This window comes from Triturus cristatus, chromosome 5_2 (assembly GCF_964204655.1).
Source record: "Triturus cristatus chromosome 5_2, aTriCri1.1, whole genome shotgun sequence".
NCBI lineage: Eukaryota > Metazoa > Chordata > Amphibia > Caudata > Salamandridae > Triturus > Triturus cristatus.
In genome coordinates, this window is record NC_140588.1 from 600289270 (window position 1) to 600311810 (window position 22541).

Consider the following 22541-nt stretch of genomic DNA (forward strand, 5'->3'; position numbering starts at 1 on the left):
CTTGTACATATACTAATATATATGTACTTTTCTTTGTTTGCTTGAAGATAACCGCACACTGAAACGTCTTCTTAACGTTGCATGATAACTACAAGACTAACTTTCTGGGGTTAAAGTACCCCAAGCTTGAGCCATTGTTTGTAGACTGGTGTGTCCATGTCACGGGGAAGGCTTGATATCAACAGTCATATCTGCTCAAGCTGACCATATCGAGGAGCTTCCTGCTGTTGCCTTGCCAGCGTTGCCTACCTGCTGTCCTGCAGTCCCCCGCCGCCGCCATCTACACCAGCGGCCGCAGAGCGGGGACAGGGCAGAAACTACATACCCCAGCATCCTAAGCGCCACCGGACCCGCGGACGTCCCGTTCGCGCCACGAGGCGTTTAAAAGAACCACGCTGCCTCGGTGGAGCGGGTCCCTCTGCTCAAGCTGACCATATCGAGGAGCTTCCTGCTGTTGCCTTGCCAGCGTTGCCTACCTGCTGTCCTGCAGTCCCCCGCCGCCGCCATCTACACCAGCGGCCGCAGAGCGGGGACAGGGCAGAAACTACATACCCCAGCATCCTAAGCGCCACCGGACCCGCGGACGTCCCGTTCGCGCCACGAGGCGTTTAAAAGAACCACGCTGCCTCCGCGTCGCGGGACGCGCGCGGGCGACGCCGGGCTGAGCCCGGGCAGAGGGCGGGCCGTCTGTGGCCGTCCGTGGACGACGGTGGACGGGACGGGATGCGAATCCTGGTTGAATCGGAACACATCTTGCACAGGTATCCACACTCTGATAACCTGAGGGTTAAACTCCGCATCTGGTAGTAAATGTGACAGTGACACTAAAACCCATTTTCGCCAGTGCAAGAGGTTAGTGAAATACTGTTAAAGACCCAGGGAGACTCAAGGAGTAAGGAGGATAACACTGTGCTTTCAACAACTATGTCTACTAAACCCAAAACCAGGTCAACCAAAAGCAAATTAGTGACCCCAGCAAAATCCAAAAAGTCAGTGTCTGAGAATGTAATTGCCGCTCCACACAAGAGTACCCCCACTGCAATAGACTTAATGTTACAGAAGGTGGCGGGGGAGATAGAGAGAACGGAAAGACGCATATCTATGTCGCTAATCACTGTGCCACTTTCACCTACCCAGCCGGGGGCTGAGAACTCGAGTCTCCTAATGCATGGGGTCAGTCATGAGGAATCAGGTGACGAGGTTCCATGTGCCCAGCCAGTCAGGGAAGAGGACCCTTTGACAAACAGGGAAGGGACTGTAGCCCCGGCGACGAAAGAGAGGAAAGATGGGAGGAAAAACACAAAAACATGTCATCAGAAGCGCCCCGTTAGAAGCTCCAAACAGAGAACTATGGAGCACGAGCACTCCAGACAAGAAACGAATGCCCGTTTTGTCCCCCCAGGTTGGCTAAATGAGATAGTCTTAGACCTAAAAAACCATCTAGAGGCATTTATAGCCAATCAAATTAAACCACTGATTAGCAAACTTGACAAAATAACACATGAAATCCAGAAACAGGCTAAAGTGAAGGACATACAAACCTCAAACCAGGGAGGTACGATCACACCAGATACGAATGCCCCATTGCAACGACCCCGGCAGATAAATAATTGCGTAAGCACTGCCAAGTGTAGTATCGTACAGGTACACACTGAGCCAAACACAGCAGAAGAGAGGGGCACTGAGGGAATAGGGAAACACCAAGGGAATGAAGGAAATGAGCTACCACCAAGACAGGAATTAGTTACGCCCTTATCAATAGGACCCTCTACCGCATTTAAACAGGATTCCAAAGATCACGAGAGACACCAAGCTCACTTCCCATTAGTCAACCTCCCCCCGGAAGCAAGCCCTTTTGTAGTTATATTTACAGGGGTCCCTGAAAATAGAATAGGACAGAGAGAATCACAACTGGAACTGAAGCGTAAAATTGCTAATTGGCTACATTTTCACAGACCCCTACAACCTGGCCAAGAGGGAGAAATCCAACACGTGAGAAGGGTTTACTGGGTAGGCTCTAGAAGGAAAGACAGGGAGGGTAACAGCGTCATCGCACATTTTAAAAACACAAATTTGGTGGAGTACATATTAGAGAACTGCAATAGGAATGCCACAAGCACAATTAGGACCATGCCAGTAGCCTACTTCTATCCCAGAAAATTGGGGGCTTATCCACAAAATCCAAAACAGGGGAATAGAGACAGACATGGGGACGAGTATTGGGCAAGGCAAAATGATACCAGTACACAGCACTACCCACATCAACTAGGCCCTCAGTGGACAAATAGATATACCCCCTTGTACTCACTCGATGGAACAGAATGACTAGGGTCTCCAGGAAGGCCGAGCATAGCTACTGATAATGGAGGGAGGAGTATAGTAATAGGATCTATGGAACGTATGAACCCAGAAATGAAGCAAGTACCAGATGCCCCGACGCTTAACGCTACAAAAGCGGGGTCAGGGAATTGTATAAGTCCAGCACAACAGGGCCAAGTCGGAAGTAGTATCCAGGAGACCAAGACAAAAATCCTATCTTGGAACATTGCAGGGCTAGCTGGTAAATTTGAAGATCAGGAATGGAGGAAGGATTTGCAGGGTTATAATATATTAGTTTTCCAAGAGACCTGGGCAGTTGATCCGGCAAGGTATCAATTAGAGGGCTATAAGTGCTTTGGGGTCCCCGCACAAGAAAGTAGATCAGGAAGAGCGAGAGGTGGGTTATCTATCTATGTCGATTTAACCCTGGAAGGGAAGTGGACAATTCCACACTGGACATCACATACTCTCCAGGTACTCAAGTACCAGGGTAGAAGGCACAAATCACAATTCTTTAACCTCTATAAGCCTGGGCCCACACTAGGGGAAAATCCAGTATTAAGGGAATTAGATAGCAAACTGAGGGAACAGGTAGAACAGACAAATAAGGGGGGAAATCCAATCATCTTTTTGCTAGGGGACTTTAACTGTCACCTTTGCCCTCACCTTGCCACTTTAGAAATTAGAAAAAGACTGGGACAGCTGTCCGCAGCATAAAGGACCGCATTTTGAGCATACGCAGGAGGGCACACTATTATCATCAATGTTGACTACCTACTCACTGGCGCACACGATGGACATGATACCTCGGGTGGGGGAGGACTCATATCCCCACATTTAAAGGCAGAGGTTGTTCCTCCACAATTGATTATATAATTTTATCAACCTTCGGTTTATCTAAAGTCACTAAGGTAAAAACAAAATGGAGCCCCTTTAGTGATCATAACCCTTTAACTATAGAACTGACACACATGGACCGTAGGAACAACACGAATGAAAGGGAGGGGAGGTTGCAGCCTGAAGCTCGAGGAAGGCGCCTGAAGTGGATGAAAATAAACCCACAGGATTTCTATAAAACTCTAATTTTGAAAGGGGGGGAAATATGTAGAGGATTGCTTAGACCTCCAAATAGAAGGTTCAGATCTAGTGTCCTCCTTTGAATCACTAACAAAATTAGCAGACACACTTCTAGAAACAAAAGGCCCCAGCAAGATATCAACTAACCCACGGTGGTTTGACTCCAACTGCTCGAAAGCTTTAAGGAATTTGAAACAAGCACTAAAAAGCAAACCAAGGGACACGGCAATAGTGGCCAAACTGAGGCAAACCTACAAGGCCAAAATTAAGGAGAGAAAATCAGTAGTACTGGCAGAGGTATGGGCAGATTTGAGAGAGGCAGGAGAAAACCGGGACTATTGTGAATTCTTCAAAATAGTAAATAGGCCTTGTTTTCAAGATAGCTCCGCCCCAACTATTAGCACTAACATTCTCCCAGAACAATGGGTTAGTCACTTCGAGGGACTGTACAACAATGCAAAGGGGGTATTGCAAGAGGGTAGGTGGGAAGGGGATAGGAGTGTAGATTTAACTTTCTCCCCGGAAGAGCTCAAATTAGCAATTCAAGGGCTCACCCCCAACAAAGCACCGGGACCAGATGGGACACCTCCAGACCTGTATAGAAGCAATATAGACCTGTGGGCCCCTATTTTAACAAGGGTCCTAAATGCGGCGATTAGGTCTGGCCTACCACGCTCCTGGTCCACCGCCCTAATAGTTCCTATCTTCAAGAAAGGGAGCCGAGAAGACCCGAAATGCTATAGGCCGATTTCTCTAATCGACGTCTCCGCGAAAATTCTGGGACGGGTGATATTGCACAGGCTAACAAACTGGACAGAGGAACATTGCACTTTAGTGGACACCCAGTATGGTTTCAGAGGGGGGAGGTCAACAAGCGACCAGTGCCTGAATCTGTATTTGTTAACAGCTAAATACACCAAAGCCTCCACTGGAACCGTTTTCATGGGGTTCATGGATTTGGCAGCTGCTTTTGACAATGTCAATAGCACTAAACTCTGGGCCATGATGTTTAACCTGGGTATGGAGGCGGAGTTGATTAACATTCTAAAGGAACTCCATTGGAATACTACGGCTAAAGTACGTTTCACCTCGGATGGGGGCTGCACGGATGCTTTCCCCTGCACAGGAGGAGTAAGACAAGGATGCATCCTTGCTCCTTTTCTTTTTTCGCTATACATAAATGGCCTGGAACGACACCTCATCTCTCTAGCCGCAGATTGTCCAAGAGTAGGATCACGACAAATACCTGTCCTTTTGTACGCGGACGACGCGGTCCTGCTGGCCCGCACACCAAGGAGTCTACAAATCTTGGTGAATGGGTTTGTTGAATTCATGGCTGACCTAGATCTGGCAGTGAATTTGAAAAAATCATTTGTCTTGGTAGCAGGAAAAAAAACAGCTAAGAAACCACTGTTCAAGATAGGGCCACATGTCCTGGAAACGGTAAATACTTTCCCTTACCTGGGCCTGCTCCTGGACTCTAACATGTACTTTAAGCCTTTGGTAGACGAACATTGTTCAAAACTTACATCATCCAATGGGGCAATTTTAAGCTTTGCACACAGACTGGGTCGGTGGAGCCCGGAACAGATCATGACACTCTATGGGTCCATCACTAAGTCAAAGGCCCTATACGGGGCAGAGGTGTGGGAATTCACGGATGTGACTAAATTGCAAATCGAAGAAGACAAGTTCCTCCGCCGAATTCTCAGAATCCCAAAATCCACCCCTGCGGACATTGCTCATCTTGAACTGGGGATGGGCTATATCTCTGACGAGGTAAAGATCAGACCAATTACTATGTGGACAAGAGTATGGACCAACCCAGAGGCGGAATTAACCAGGGAAATTGTTAAAGACTGTTTGCTAAGGGAAAATGCACTTGAAATTCCATGGTTGAAATATGTTAAAAATACCTTGAAAAGTATTCATCAGACACATTTGTTCTTGGATCATACGCAGATTACAACCATGTCTAAATTTATAGTAAAGAAACTGTTACTGGAAAACCTTGCAAGTGCTAGACTCAAAGTGGGACAACTTAAGAGAACAGTAACTGCACATGGCTTGGTAGCAAACAGGGTAGGCATGGAACCATATTTGTTTTTAATGCACAACCAACAGGACAGATTTTTAATGTGCCGTTTTAGGCTCAATCTTTTACCTAACATTTTAGCTTACCCCGCGGGGTTCACCACAACGATTGAGCAGAAGGGTGCCTGCGGCTGCGACAATAAGTCTCCGCAGGACACCCTTCATTTTGTACTTTTATGTCCATTTTATCAATTTCCAAGGCGCCGCTTCCTGGTCCAAATACTGAAAAACCAGAAAATACGCCAAGCAAAAGCAGCCCTGTTGTTTTTACAAAAAGCAAATGATATGTATACTCTCTATGCTATCTCAAATTTCCTAAAAGTTACTGTTAGACTTAGGAATACAAGGAACTAAATATAATCATATTTATATGTCCTTTCTGCCCCTGACCCACAAATCATGTCCCTAGTAGATGTTTTTAATCCTTCTCTTTTTAAATTGTTGAAGTTCAGGAATGAAATGTGATAAATTGTATTTTTATGATGATTTTTAATTATCGAAATAAAAACGAACTGAACTGAACTGAACAGTCATATCATGTTTTCCACGGGCTTTAAAAATGTGTAGGGCTGTGAAACTGAACTCAAGATGACTCCGTTTGATGGACTGCCTTCTCCTACAGACTCATCGTACTTCATCATAGGCCATGTTTGTATAAATGGGCTCCGTGGGTGATTGATTGGCTGTGCCAACTACTGAATTTGTGTTGTATGCCCAATTATTTTTGGTCAGTTTTGCCTACTTTATTCCACTTGATTGGCACAACTAAAATTGACATTTGAAAATAGTATATCTTTTTTTTTTTTCCAAAGGCAAAGTGGTGAAGTTTCACATACACAAAAAAACAGAGAACAATCACTTAAAGGACTGAGACTCTTCTGGCATATCATTATTTTACACTAAGCACTGTTGGGCCAAGAATAGGAAGTTATTGTTTGAGTGGAAACTGATGTTTTCACAGTGGGTCTTGTACAAGTGAACCTGTTGAGGAAACTGGTACGGTTGCAGCTGTGTAAATTATATTTTTCCCTCCTATTTCCCTTGTTGCGCCCCACCCTATGAACTTTTTATTTTCAGTAGCATTATTCTTAAGCAAAAGTCTTGTTGCTAAAAGGGCCATAGGACCCATTTGTTGTACTAACTTGGGATGCTACCTCACGGTTGATAAGCTACTGCTTGATATTACTGCTTCTGTGAATGTAATGTATCAATGTTCTCATTTACATTGGGATTTTCTAAAGATACAAAAGTTCTGAAAGTTCTTGCTTGGAATAGATGGAGACACTTGCTCCATTAAGGTACCAGGTGATCCCTTCACTACAGGTGAACCCCTTCCTAGAATCAGTGTTGAGGTGAATAATGCACTTTGATGCCCAAGGGTGTTTTGACTAGTGAACAGCACGTGAATGGAACTTACTAGTAGATGCATTGGGGTGTACACTTCACTGTGCTCCAGTGTGAATTCTTCCCTCCATGGTGCTCCTGGGTGGCCTCCTAAAATAGGTATCTCGAGTGAAGTTGCACTCCGTGGCATCCTCTTCGGACAGGTTTTGGGATAGACACTGAGGGATGAGCACCTTGCTCTGTTGAGGTGTAGGCTCAGTCTCTTAATGTTGTCATTGTCCTGTCACAGGTTGGACCCTTTATTCCATGGTGCCAAGAGATGGGACTCCTGGAATAGTTGTTGGGGTAGAAACGTATGCCAGTAGTGCTCCAGGATGAGTGCCTAGCTTTGTGGTGCCCTAGGGTGGGATAGCCCAGCGCGCTATGGAGTCTCTGCAAGTGGTTGCAGAATGAGTGGCTTGACAAGCACTATTTCAAGAGTGTTCCAAAGTGACTAATGGGATGTCAAGCGTACACGGAGCATCTTACTGGTTTCAGCACGGAAACTGCTCTCCTTGTGATATCATGGGTCCTTCTTAGCATGGGCGATAATGTGGGCCATGAAATGTTTGCTGTCGTAGAACAGGCTTACTAAAATAAGTGGCTGGGTGAACACTGACCTCCAGTGTGTTCCAGGGTGACCACAGAGAACATGTCCCGATAAACACCATCTTCCTTGGTGCAACATAGGTTGAATTTGACAGGTGAAGGTAATGCACACACTACAGGGTAACTCATCGTTGGCTCCCCTTCTGCAGGGACAGTTTTACAATTGCTTTATTAACCTTCTTAGTTTGTCAAATTTGATTGACAATGCACCATTTGCCCACTCATTTTAAAAATGTTGCTGGGGGAGTCCCCCTTTAACAGCCTTATGGCAGCAGGGCTCGCACGCTGTGTGCTCGCGACAGGGTGCTCCTACCAAACTTTTACGCTTTCACCACTTTCAAATGTCACCAGCCGCCACTGGCTAGAAATTATTCTCTGGTGAATGTTAGGGCTGATTCAGTGTCCCTTAGAGGCCTGAAACCACATTGTTAACGTGGAGGGGGATAACGCCCTTAGGAGGCTAGAGGACAGGTGATAAGTCTGCCAACGCCTGGGGTCAGCTGTTTGGTATTTTTAAGATAATTGCGATGAGGGACGCCGCCTTCTCGAACGGGAGAACAACAACACTGTTAGGTCAGTTTCTAAAGAGGGAAGCACATAGGCATGGCTCGATCTCGTGGTTAAACCCATATTTCACCACCTCTCGCCTGCATCCCATTCCGACCAAGCACGGGCACAATAGGTCTGGTTTTGGATGCTTTGCTGGCCCACCCCTCCACCTCTTCTGTACTTTGCCATCTGCTCTGACAAAAAGGACCTCCAGGCTCTGCCGCCTAATTCTCTCTCACTCAAGTGTTCTGCTTCTACCCTGTACGGTCATGGGTCGGAGTCCACGGGGTGAGGGGAGGGGGGGAGTCTGGACGAGTCATTAAACGCACATCCCGATAACCGGTGACACCGTAGGTGGCTGCCTATCACTGCATTGCTTTAGCACCTCTTCTGAACACCTTCATTGGTCCAGCTGCGTGTTCGTGTGTACAGACCGAAATGGATCTCAATGCCCAGTAGTCCATTTTCTACCTGTATCCCTTAAATCCCCAGTGCATTTGTCCAGATCCGGGGCATTGGATCATACCCCCCCCCCCCCCCCCCCCCACCTTCGCCGCCGGGGCCGTGTACGAATGTGTTTCTTCCTTTCACCCCTTTCTCCCAATATATATTTGCACACAAGCTGTCCGTCACGGTCACACAAACTTCCTTCAGGAGTCCAAGATGCTGATGCACAGCAGAACGCCTTCCCTCATCCACGCTAATCAAAGCCTGGCTGGCTCTGCGGGGCCATGGCCTAATTAAAACAATGCGCATCATTCGCTAAATGCTGACAGCAGGCACTGCAGACCTTTTTTATATTCCAGGCTTCCGGATTGTCAGTCACTATCAAAATCAACCTGACTGCAATAATATACATTCTTGCCACGGGATTTCCCGCCTTTAGACACATTAAAATATTACTCGACGACTTATATCGGCATGCTTGCGACAAAGGCGGCAGCTGGCACAGTAAAGCACAGGAGCATTTCCTCATGTTGGCATTTGCAAAAGATTTTGAGAGCTCAACAGCGCCACCTGTGGGGTATTTTTAAATTTCTAATTTGGTTGTCGAGTACACGAACTCGATTGCCCATTGAACCTGTATCCAATGCCGCATGTTTTTCTTTTGCAAAGAAAAAGGTTTTAAGAGACTTACTTGCCATGCTGTCTTAGCTCTGGTTCTTGAGATGTTCATCTACCTGTTAAACAAAAAGTAAGAACGTAAGAGGCGCTGTTGAACAAATAGAACGTTTTAAATGTCTGTTCACGAGCGCCTTACACCTACAGCATGAGAAGTTTGGAGCCCAAAGATTATGCATGCAATATTCGACTAGAGTGTTTGGCGGAAAGACCCTGATAATTAGAAACGCCCCGCACTCCCAAAATGATTGCACATGAATGATGGCTGCCTGTAATCCCACAAAGAAATGAATGCAACACTAGCGATTGGCATACGTGCAATTACACCGCCCAACCACTGCGGGCAGAGGGAACGGGTCTGTTCTCAACCGGGTCAAAAGTTACTTGTATGCAGGCGCGCAACGCCCATTGGGCTCAAAGAGCTTCAGCCCTCCCCCAACCCCCCTCACCCCCTCGTGTGTGTCAGCCCGGGCTGAGACAGCTTCCCGGGCACCCACACAGGCGCACCCAAGTACTTCACAGGTCTTTAAAAACACCATTTACTTGTGAACAAGGCTTTATTGTTCTTTCACCCCTTTTCAGAGACCCTGCATCTCCACTCTGCCTATTTCGGGAAGTAGCAGCCCCCCCCACCCGAAATTTTTTCTTAGGCCCCCCCCCCGCCCCTGAAATTTGGCTCTAGTTGCGCCTCTGCTAGTATGGGATTTGTTGGCAGTTGCAGTACAATTTCAGGTGTAACCAGTGGTCAAAGTGCATTAAAAAGTATGGAAACTGATGCTGTGCGCAAAGGGGGCCGGGTGAGTGAGCATGGGGCGGGGTCAGAGGCGTGTCTAAAAACAAAATACTCTAACTTTTTTCATTTTTTCACTTTTCGGGATCTGCATAGAAACTAAGGTACGGCTTCAATGAAAAATAAATGCAAGTTAAGTTAATGAGTGGGAAATGCACTATTGTACATTATGAAACCTCTATTAGTTAATGCACTGCAGCAGCTGTGTCTGTCACCAGAGAGGCCCTGGATTAAATTCTGGCTGGTGCAGTGAAGAACAGTGGAAAAATCAGAATACATTTTATATACCACTCTGTAGAATTGTGTTTAAATGGAAAGAGGTGGAATATAATTTGCCAGATACTTTCGTCATCTCTGCTGCATAACATGGTCCTCCACGACCGAACAATTACAGAGGAAAGGCTCACAGGTGATTTCACTGCTTGCAGACCCAATGTGTTCACGGAAAGAGCTATAGAGTGATGAAACGACAGCTAACAAGAACGCCGTGGGCGAAGAGAGTAATATTTGTATTCAACGAGGGCAGCCAACTCGTCACGATATCGTAATTTAGATTACATCTATAAATATTGCATTAGATCTCTGGCTAAACTCATGCACTTTAATCTTCAATTCCTGCTTGCCTTGCAGGCATTCTTCAGCAAAACCATTTTCTCAGAACTTTGAGGAAGCCTCATACAACCTGCTAATGAAATGTAAGAGGAACGAATAAGGTTTATTTAAACTAGAATCCAACATACCCTGAATTGTCCTAGTAGGTATGCTTTGCCCAAACTTATTGTCAGTCTCTAGATCACCCTCATAAGCAAGAAAAGTCGGTCCTGATGTAATTTTCACACATGACCTGCCAGTCTCTGTGGGTAGGAGTTGGCGTGCTACACATTAGCGTGCCTGGTGTCTCCTTTATAGTATACCTTTGCCGTGGTCATTAACTTTGACCAGTGCATTACGGAATCATTTCAGACCTGGGCCTTGTCATGATGCCACCCAGTGCGGAGCAAAGATGGTATCTGTGCATTAGCTTTCCCCACAACTAGGGCTCAAGTCCTGGAAAAAAAAAAATGGACTCACCAAGTTTGGCAGAATGGGTGTGACATCACCGCATATGGCATCACAGGAAGTGGCATCACAGCACGTGACATCACAGCACGCGACATCGCACATGGCATCACAGGAAGTGGCTTCACAACCTATGACCTAACAAGAAGTGACATCAGACCTTAAGGCCTCATATATGTTTAGCAGGTCCATCATGAGTACATGAGAGTCATTATTACTAAACTAATTAGAATTTGCATTTGGGTTGTACCAAAATATTGACGCAACCCAGACAGATAATCTGGGCCTCAATTTATACAATTATTTTTTTAAACCCAGCCACAAATAAATTAGCAACAAAGAGAAATGTGGCAGTAAATCCGTTCTGCTTAATTGGTGCAATGTCTGTATTTTAAAATATTTTATGGGTTTAAAGCAGCTGCTGCAGAGATCTATATGTGCAAGCTAAATCTCAGGGAATAATAATAATATTAAAATAACTCTGGAGGACAAAGTATTTGCTGGAGAGATCTGAGTTTTTGCCTTGTCAGTTTTGAATCAGCAGCATAGAGTGTTAATGTCTTGTGCAAAGCATATTATGTAACACACAGATCGCAGATTTTTATTTTATGTAAATAGGTAAGTGGGTTACTGCTTTTAAGACACAGATCCTTTTGTTACCCACAGTGCATAAATTGTAATCCTAATATAGCACAGTGAACTATGACGGACATGTGGCTCCTACAACTTGTAACTCACTGTCTTATGTAACACTTCCTGTATATTGATGTACACACACAGGATTTATTGTCAATTTATAATCTGTAGGTGTGATGTAAAGTGCTCTGACACCCTGCAGTGGGATGAGTAGTGACACTGCTCATCCCAATGCAGGGTGTCAGCCCGCTTTACATCACACGTACAGAAATAATTTAAATACCACAATTTTGTTTTATTTCTTTTATAGTGCTTTGCACTACTGTAGTGCTAAAGCGCTATAAAAGAAATAAAACAAAATTGTGGTATTTAAACTGTTATTGTGTGTAAATACTGGGCGACCAACAAATCTGGCATTCTTCCAGTGCATGCATATATATCTTATATACACGAACTGTACAAAGTCAAAAGCGTTTCTCTCTAGTACGTGTGAAGCGATAAGATGTGAGCCTTTGTTTACCCTCCATTGCATCTAGGTGTGAGTCTCTCGAAGCTCCCAGCCAGGATACTCCAACAAAAGAAGGGCTAAAGGCCCCTTAACTTCGGCCTTTTTTATGGACCCAGCTTTCATCTGATAAGCCCCCTCACCACCTGCACTTTGCTGCTAGGAACAAAAGCACAAAATGTGCAGGCACTGCTGAAAGTGTCCTGGTGTCAGAAAATGGAACGGGGACGAATTCAGCATATTTCTGTGGGGCCCAATCTCTTGGCAGAGTAGAAGGCGTCTACCTGTGTCTACCCTCAACTCGAGCCCTGCCCACAACAGTGCTCTCTATAGTGCATATAGTAACTTGGAAAATCTCTGCGAGTGCATGGGCTGAATGGAGCACAGCTCAGAAACACCGAACTATACTCCCCCTCTTTGTTTCCGAGCTCTGCTGCCTACAGCTCATGCATTAACTTGGAGATTTTCCAAATTAATATACTGGCCGAAGGCTGGGTGATTTCAGGCAACACAAATGCACCAACCGCAACTTCTGGCTTTCTAAGGTCCTTAAATGCGCACCATTGGCTGGTTCACAAAACATTTTTGGGTTGGCGACATTACATTTCTAAGGTAGTGTGAGAAGTTGGCCTGGTATATGCTGTCCACTAGTTAAAGCGGTCACCTTGCACCAGTCCAAACAACCCCTTATTGATGATAGGTTAAAGACAACCTTTATTGAACGCTATCCTAGTGGTAGCTATGGAGAGCAGCCTTCAGGCTAAGTCTTGAAGGAATGTAAAGTAGCTTGTTTTACCAGTCTATAATCTCTTGAATGGCTAAATGAAAGGCCACCACACCAGGTATATATATATATATATATATATATATATATATATATATATATATATATATATATATATATATATATATTACCTACTGGCGGTCGCCAGTAGGTAGTTATAGTTAGGACCACGTTTCCATAGGAAAACCTCAACATTCTATTTTGAATAACTTTGGCGCCGGTCGACGAATCCTCGCGAATTTCTCAAAATAGGTGGGGCGCTACGCTCCGCTCCTACCCTGAAAGTCTCGGGGGGATCCGTCAAGCGGGGGCTGAGATAAAAGGGGGGTCCCAAAACGCGTTTTTCCCATGCATTTTCCATAGGACCTTTAGAACGAGCTACAGCCCGAACGGCTGAACAGAATTACTCAAAATTTGGCAGAGAGGTAGTCCCTAGGTCAAGGAAGTGCCTTTTGTAGGTTTGGTGTAAATCTGTTCAGTAGATTCTGAGAAAATAGCCTTTAAATCAATATATATCTGAGCCCGCTTACGGTACGCTTACGGTAAGCGTACGGTGGCGTGCGCGAGCGCGATTCTGATTGGCTCTTAGATCATAGTAAACATTCGAATCGGCCGAAACCAGGAAGCGGCGGCCGCCATTTTCTGTGTTTCACTCTGAAAAAAAAAGAGTGAAAACAAGAAAAGGGGGCAATGAGGAGAGTTACAGACCCCCTTACATTTGTGAGGGGGTCAAAGAAGGACTGTAAAGTACAAAACAAACATTTATTGATTTTTAAAAAAAATCACGGGGTACGCGTACGGTAAGCTTACGGTAAGCGTACGGAAGAAACATGGCGTGCGCGAAGGAGATTCTGATTGGCCCATAGATCTTAGTAAACATTCGAATCGGCCGAAACCAGGAAGCGGCGGCCGCCATTTTGTGTTTCACTCAGGAAAAAAACAGAGAAAACAAGGAAAGGGGGCAATGAGGAGAGTTACAGACCCCCTAACATTTGTAAGGGGGTCAAAGAAGGACAGAAAAGTACAAAAAAAACATTTATTGATTTTAAAAAAAATCACGGGGTACGCGTACCGTAAGCTTACGGTAAGCGTACGGTAAAAAAAATAAAAATAAATAAATGAAAAGCAGATTTAAGACTTTGCTCTTCATATGTCCTCCATGTGCGCACGGTGCGCGAAGCGCATCGTGCGTTCATGGCCCATCTAGCGTAATGTGGGCACGCGGTGCGCGAAGCGCACCGCGTGCTCACTGTGCGCGCATGGTGCGCGAAGCGCACCGTGCGCGCATGGAACGAAATGCGTTAAGTGGGCGCGCACGCCACAAATGGCGTAAAGTAACTTAGCATTTAAAAAACCGTACAAATTCACTGAAAAAACCATAGGTTTCACACATGTTATAGTTAGCTGGACATTTTACTGATAAAAAACCAATGAAATTCCCCCGTTATAGTTACTGTAGGCAACTATAACTCACGCGACCGTAATCCTCTGCTGATGACATATGTGTCTTTATGAAAAAAAAATATTTGTAATATATGTATAGCTAAAATTTAATGGAAGAAGACATGGGCAAATAAGTGTCTAAATACAGTATTAGCATCAGCAGAGGATTGCGGTCGCGTGAGTTATAGTTGCCTACAGTAACTATAACGGGGGAATTTCATTGGTTTTTTATCAGTAAAATGTCCAGCTAACTATAACATGTGTGAAACCTATGGTTTTTTCAGTGAATATATATATATATATATATATATATATATATAAATAATATATGTATTTATTCCTAAACACACCCTACTAGTCTCTTTATGAGGCTAGAGGTCAAAACACAAGTTATACTTCAAATATTAAAGGTAAATAGCACAAATACACGTTTGGCCCTAGGGGCGAGCCAAACCATATACTAAAATAGTGGTATAAGAACCACGACTTCACTAGACACAAGGCCTAGAGCCTGTAGAATCGCTGGAACCCCAAGGAACCACCCAAGGTAGTGACACAGGGGACCCACGGGGGCCGTGTGCAGTGTGAGAACACCGCCGCGAGCTCCCGTTAGCTTCTATGGAGAAAGTTGTGGTTAGATTTTTAAAGGTTAGGGACACTTACAGATGGACTAGGACCAAACCTTTTTGGACTTCGACAGTTCTGGGGTCAACACCCACGGAAGCGCCAGAGTACTCGAGTTACCTCACCCAGGGCAGCCGGGTGCATAGGTGTCAAATGGTGTCGGGTCGCGGCGTCATTTTCAATGGAAGCTGGCACAGAAGTGCTGCTGCCGGGAAGATGCGAAGTGTCCGAAGAGATCCAAGCCTGGATCGAAGATGTGAAGAACCTGAAAGCAGAGGGGACAGAGTCTGGGTCACTTGCCAGTGACCAGGGGCACGATAGACGAATTCCCACCGATTTCTGGTTGTTTCAGGTGAAGAAGGTGAAGTTTGACACTTCAGCCAGGAGGACCAGAAGGCGTCAAGGACCACTAGGAGCTGCATTCGAACTGACCCACGAAGGATGTAGAGTGCTGCAGCGTCGGTGCCCGGATTGGACACAACAAGCCTTGGCCACAGCAACCCACACAGAAAGGAGAAAGATGCTTCGGTGTAGACCAGCAAGGTCAGAGGGACTCACCATGTGGTGGGAAGTAAGGGCACGTCTGGAGCAACCAGAGAAGCCCAAGGAAAATCAGAGTTGCCTTCACAGTGACCCACCAGTCGATGGACCAGGGATTGAGAAGGAGCCTCGAGCAGAAATGCAAGAAGCGGGCTCAAGGAACACTCGTAGAGTGTAGGTCCACAATCTTCAGTGCAAAAGGTGCTCGGGGCTTGGGCTACAAGTAACCCAAAGCACAAGTTCAGGAAACGCCAAGAAGTTAATGCACTTGCAAATGTGCATGGAGTCCAGGAGTTACAGTTCCACGTCAATCACGAGGGCTGCGGGTCTCAGCTTTGCTGGGGACTCAGGTCGGCCTCTGAGAAGTCTGAAAATTCTCTTCCTGGGCTGCAGATACTTTAGAGTTCGTCGGGAGCTTCGGAGATGCAGACTGGCAAAATGCTTCATTGGTGCCTGCCAAGCAGGGGAGTCACTCCTTGACCCCAAGGTAGATTTCTTCCATCCTCTAGTCTTGAGTAGAGCATCGAAGTTCTAGGATTCAGTTGCAGAGTTTTGTCCAGGGATATCTAAAGTCCTGTTGCCAGGGGTTCCTTCTTTATACCCAAGGAAGGGTTTGGACTAACTCAGGGTTTGGAAAGAGGGGTGGCTACACCCATTTCCTTTGTCCAGTTTCACGCCAGAGCAGGGGCTGGTAGCCCCTGAACTGGTTTGAGCTGGACTATGAACAGGGTCATAAATGTGCCCCCAGTGCAGGACTTAAAAGCACTCTGAGTGCACCCACCCAGCCCCAATACACAAAAGCCTGTCTGGAAGGTGGGGACACCTCCCTGTGACAGGAAACATTGTCCAGGCCTCCCCTGCCGGAGTTTCGGTCAGCAGCAGGAGGCCAGACTCGTGTCTGTAGCATCCATTTTGTGATGCCAGGGCTCTTTTAAGTTGGTGCCGGGTATACCGATGCTGTCATGTCTCTCCCTCTAGTAGGGTGGGATCATACTTCCACACAGTTACTGGTGTGGGGGTATGATTCCAAGGTGTTTGACACCAAACACAACATGTTTCCGTGCAACCAGTCCAAAGTTAATATTTACCGTTTGGTTATAATGCACTTAAGAGTATATGGTCAGGCTGCACCACTGACAACCCCGGAGAAGAGATTCCGAAGGCTGCAGAGGGGCTCTGCTCATGCCTGGGCACCCTCTCACATATAACTAAGCACCCTGTCTTCAGGATTGATAAGGCCTGCCGTAGGGGTGACCGATTGGTTTCCATGTGCAGTGATAGGTGAGATATAGTGAACCTATATCTCAGTAAGGGGTGCATAAACCACCTTACACAGGCTGCAGTAGCAGACCTGTTGTGTCATTTTGGAGGGCTTTCCAGGTGTGGCATAATACATGCTTCAGCCCCTGGTAGGCCTCTGGGGTACCTATGCCCTGGGTACATAGTATACCATATACAAGGGACTTATAAGGGCACCTCAGAATCCAATCTGTTATGTACCTAGTGTACATGGAATCAATTTAGAGAGGAAGCAGCTAAGCTGGGGTCCTGAATAGCAGGGCCCCAGCCAGACAAAAGTCAAAAAACAGGGTTACAGCAGCAAAAGTGGGGGTAACCATATGAAGCAGATCCTACTCTCCTACAGGTAGCTCATAACATAGAATTTGAGATAACACCTTTTAGTGCTCCATCAGCAAAGTGGACTGGCAGTAGAGAAAGTGTGTGACAAGAGTGTCGGTGTATGTTTAAGGATATAATCTGCCGTTCAAGTACAGGATAAAAACAATATAATCACCAGTCAATAAAAACCACCAAAACAAAACACAATACCACAATCACCCCAATCCAGTACTAAATACAACAGTAAACACAACATAGCGGTGACACAACCGCAAAACAACATACAAGACCCAACACAACAAAATAGCAACACAACTCAAAATATGATCAGAACACACAGGAACAAAATACAACAGCACAACAATCTGTGCTGCTTTGTTGTGTAATGTACTTTAAAATAAACAACTTATTTTATAGAGGAATCTGTCATTCAATACCATGAATACCAGATACACTTCAATTCAATCAGAGAATCCCCTAAACTCAAGGCCACCTAAGGAAACACTGGCATTTCCCTATAAATAAGATCCACAGTTCCTGAAATTACTTAAAAAGAGCCCGTTAAAGAGAAAGAATGGAAGGGTTACATTATGATTGAGAGGGATAGCACTAATGCTCCATATTATGACCACCAATAGTCACTGTTGCTTATCATTTATACCCAATGTAAAAGTCCCTCAAACTCACTGCCATTTCCCCAATGTTGCATTCTCAATTTCATTTGGCTCCACACGCCCTTGGCAAGCAGACACCAAGCGCCACAGTCTCATTACACATTTTCAGCGGAAGATTCAGTCTAACCTAGGTCCCTTGCTAGAGTCTGGAAACAGAAAGATTCTCCTCCCACCGTATTGTAAATACAGCTTCAGGTTTGACGATTTTCTCCACACAAGCTCTAAGTGCAATTTTCCTGCTCCATTGTCTGAGTCCCACTATAACGGAAAGCAGCAAAAGCAGACACACTTGAGGGAAGACTTTTTTTAACCTAAACTAGGCCAAAATGGCCTGGGGAGATTAGGCCCTTACTTCTGTGGTCACATTCCTATCAGACCCAATGGGAAGCACAGGACACGGACGTATGCCACCATACTTATGTTCTCTAGGAACTCAAACCTGGACTTCAGCAGTAGCACAGCTGCAGAACTGAAAAGGCCTGCATCGCATGTTCCATAGTGGATGGATATCTATCAAGACCCTGTAGCCTGATCTTCATATTTTTCGCCATTTCCTAGACATTAACCATTATCATTTCATAATTGTTCTCATGTTACCCAGCTTTTTGACACCAATGTTCAATGTCACCATCATCTTCATTTGGCCATTCATGAGGTTCCCTGCTGCTTAATTTCTAACTCCCTCCTTAGATGGCCTTTCTTCCACCAAGTGTTCTGCCTTATGGCATCTAATATTTCCTGGCGATCAGTCAGTACTATTACTACATGGTTTGTATCTACGCGAGGGTCACCGGAGACTATGTCTTTCCAAAACCCTTTCCCACATCACCTCAGACCTTGAATGACAGTACATAATAAAAGCCCAGCACTGCTAGCCATTAGTTGAACACAGAAAAGATAGTCTAAGGTACATGGAAAGGGTCTGGTATCTTCTCTTGGAACATGGACGTACTTAGTCACACAGGAGGCAGCAGAGCTAACATGTCTTCATGCAGCTAGCACCCACCATCTTCCTGCACAACACAGGTCAGGCAGGGGTTCACAGCTCATTGCACTCTGTTTGGAAACCACTCTGCCTCCATTCCAGAAAACAGCCTGAGACAACTCCAAAAATATTACACCACCTGTTAAATATTCTAAGAGAGCTACTACAGCATACAGATGATCACAGCAGACTGGGAAAATACATTGGGAAACTGAGATCAAGAAGTAGCAGTCACTCTGCTCGTTGGCTGGTTTGGACCAATGACATTTTTGATGTTCTTTTATTGTGTTATTTCTTTTGTCTTTTTTGCATCATGTTCTGTTACGTGTAGTTCTTTTGCATCCCTTATTTTTGTATTCTCCCGTTTTGTGATTTTGTACTGTGATGTGTTTTCCTTTATTATGTGATTGCATTGATGTTCTTTTATTCTGCTAAACAGATGTAATTGCATTACTGTTAAGTTTTTAGTTAGGTTTTGATGGTTTTTTAATCATCATCAGGCCTGTACAGAGCCGCGGAATTCTGCTACATGGAAACCCGCAAAGGGGCGAAAAAACTCTGCGACGTTCCATGGAATTCTGCAGCCAGGCAGAGCTGCTTAGTGTGCCCATTTGCACTACGTTTTTGACATTTGGTAACGTGACATGCGTTCTCCTGCTGAAAACTGAGCACGAAAAGCTTCACGCAGTTCGCATAGGCACAGCAATTTTATTTTCTGCTATGTGCATGGTGCTGGGGCCTGCTTTTCATTCTACACTTAATCTTTTCAATCCTCCCCATCGGACTCACCCACCCCTCAATTTTCTTTATTCTAACAGTGTGTGTTTTTAATTTTTTTTAGTAATTTTGTTGGGTTTTTACGTTATTTTTCATACTTTTTTTTTTTAGTTTTCCCTTTAAGTCTTTAGTATTTCCTTTCTTCCTTCTCCTAATTCTTCTTCTATTTTTTTTTTGACCACACAGCGTCATGGCGGAGAGGGGAGAGTGAGAGAGTGGCAATACCCGTGCGGCTGCTAGCCGCACACCTTGCAGGCGTCCTCGCCGCCAAGGGGTGCAGCCTGCGCCATTTTCTCGGAAGTGGAGGTGGTTGCACTAGTTTATTTATGTGCAGTACCACCTGGCAGTGTGTACGGTTTGCAGGAGCATCAGCTGCTGTGGGGGAAAGGTGCGCTTGAGCTTTGAGTCCAGCGCACCAAGATGCAGTTGAAACCACTGGGCAGATATCCTGGACAGGAAGCAGGACCTGCTTGCCCCTGCTGGATGTCGAGGTTTCGGGACTCAATGAGTAAATATTTATTTATTGTGTTCTTTCTATGTAAATATTTTCTTTTCCCAAATAGCATGCTGCTCACACTCGGAGGTGAGTTAAGTTTATGTTACAAGTCTTAGTGATCCAGCCAGGTGCTTGGCGCTACCTAATGGTAGTCATTGGCTCTCGATTGGGCTAATTATTTAAGAATTCATGCAGACTCCTCTGTCCTGTCACTAAGATAGTGGTAGTAGTAGCTCGTACAGTCACAAGAAATCTCCCAGTGATGTGTAGTAGTAGTATGTATCTGTGCATTGAAAATAAGGGAGACCGAATTGGCCCATCAAAAGGTTTTGAGATTAAGAATAAAATGCGAAGCAAAGATCATTTGTGGCAATGCATTAGTAGTCCCAAAATGTAATTTAGGATATTTGGAATAGGGCTTAGGTTTATGAAATTAGAATAGGTCAATACAATACAAGTTGTAGTAAAGGTGATCTGATATAGAAAAGCACAATGTTACTGTGTATGACTTTGCCTGTTAAAATATTGTTGAGATTATTAACTGTACCACTAATCTTTTATCCTATTTATTTCTTGCATCCGCATCCAGGGGCAAGAAGAGGGCTAACAGTTTGGAGGAGGGGGCCAGGAAGCCGGGGAGTGCCATCACGAGTGCCACAGCGGGTGGAAGTTCCACCACCTACAGCGCCTAGGCAGACGAATCTGCTGGACCCAGTAAGTCCTCCTGTTAATATGATTATATCCCTAACTTTTACTACCTCACATTTAGAATGTTTCCTTTTTATGATTTTTACTGTGCCTGCCTCCCAATTCTTTTTCCAACTCCTCTTCGTTCTATCTGATGTTTGTTAATTTTTTGTGATCCTTGCATTATCCTAGTTATTTTCTATATTTCAAGTTTCTGTAGTTGAGTTAATCCTGTCTCTACTAAATTGTCTGTAGCTTCCTTTCTTCTGCTTTGTCAGTAAGCTTTCCCTCTCCCTTTATATATCTAGTGGACTGGTACTGTAAGACTGAGAGAACAGATTTTAGGACAGGCACTTTACTGTGAAGATTGCATGCCAAAGTAAACTATTCTTATTCTACGCATGTTTGTTGAGAAGGCTTTCTCTTGCTCACGCTCAAACAGTAAAACTAGAGAGTGGCTGGCCATGGTCAATGTTGTGTATGTATTATCATACATTTAGACAGTAGTAGTATTACAGCTGTTTCGATTACACTGCTGCATGGCTGGAAACTGGTATGAGGACACTCCCATTGCATTTGCCAACCAAGGCCATATTTCCGTCATTGACCAATTATTCCTCCCCTTCATTGTACATCAATGACTGAGTTATCATAGCTCTGTCCCTCAATTACAAAAAGTTTTTGGTTGGCTTGACTAGACTACTTTGCTTTTCTAACACTGCCAACCAACAAAATGCCCAATGTGATATTTTTGATAAAAGAAACTGCAACCAAACTGTAGTGATGTATTTTGGTTGAATTTTGTTTAAAAATAAATAATGGGAGGCATATCTGGCATCTAAAATGTGTACCTTTTTTTCTAACTGCACAGACCACCAGTGGTGGGGCCAGTGCCAGCCAAGCAGACACAGTAGTGGTTGAAGGGGGAAGTCCAAGTGGTGACAGGGACGGGCCTTGGTAAGACACATTGTTTGATTTTTGACAATTACTAGTATACTCTCACTGCACGGGCATCATGATTATGAACCCCCTGCTTTAGCAGCTACAGGAGGTTGAGTTAATGCCCTCTTCTATCTGCAACTCAGCAGGCAAAAACTCATAATAAAAGCTAAAAATGATGGGTTGACGGAAAATGGAAAAAAGGATGAAAGTAGATGGGATGGGTGAAATGTTATGTGAGTGAAGGTGAAAGGATGCATAAGTGGGTGATAGGATGCATGGGTGGGTGAAGGATGAAAGGTATATGGGTGAAAAGAGGATGCCTGCCTGGGTGAGTGAAACGGTTGATGGGTGAAAGGAATTCTTTACAGTGGGTTAAAGTCGGATGGGTAAAAGGGTGAATGGGTGATAGGATGTGTTGGGTGGGTAAATGGATGTATCGGTGAAAGGATGGTTGCGAGGCACGGATAGGTGATTTACACCTTCGCCAGGAGATGTGATCACACTAGAAGGCAGAAGGTTCAGAGTAGCAGTCCAATCAGAGAAGCAAACTCACAAAGTGAAATTAGTTCAGACACTGGGCCTGAAGTAGAGCAAGAGGAGAATGCCAGAAGAAGAACAGGTGCAACTAAATTAATAGTCTCAGGCGAGTCACATTTTTTACAATTAGACCAGCCAGAGAGTGTACCACAGTCCAGTGAGAGGGAGAGGAAGACCAAGGGGAAGAGGCAACAGAGGAGAGGAGGCGAGGGATATAGAAGAAACAGCAGGAGACAAAATTAGGGAGATCAATGCGATCAAACACAAAGAAATAGATCAAGAAAAGAGG

General features: G+C 44.9%; 1 protein-coding gene across 10 annotated transcripts in view; it reads right to left on the minus strand.

Moving 5' to 3' along the window:
* Positions 1-22541, minus strand: part of PRRG3 (proline rich and Gla domain 3) — a 244823-nt gene that overhangs the window by 87154 nt on the left and 135128 nt on the right. For 6 of the 10 annotated variants that reach the window (XM_085607678.1, XM_085607677.1, XM_085607680.1 and 3 more), the window contains one exon: positions 9170-9212. The exons of 2 other annotated variants lie outside the window; for them this stretch is intronic. In XM_085607678.1, the coding sequence (XP_085463804.1) occupies positions 9170-9176 (7 nt within the window). In that variant the 5' untranslated portion in view covers positions 9177-9212. Of the gene's footprint in view, positions 1-9169; positions 9213-11014; positions 11141-22541 lie in introns of all 10 variants that reach the window. 2 more of the 10 variants (XM_085607679.1, XM_085607681.1) reach the window with 1 other exon arrangement.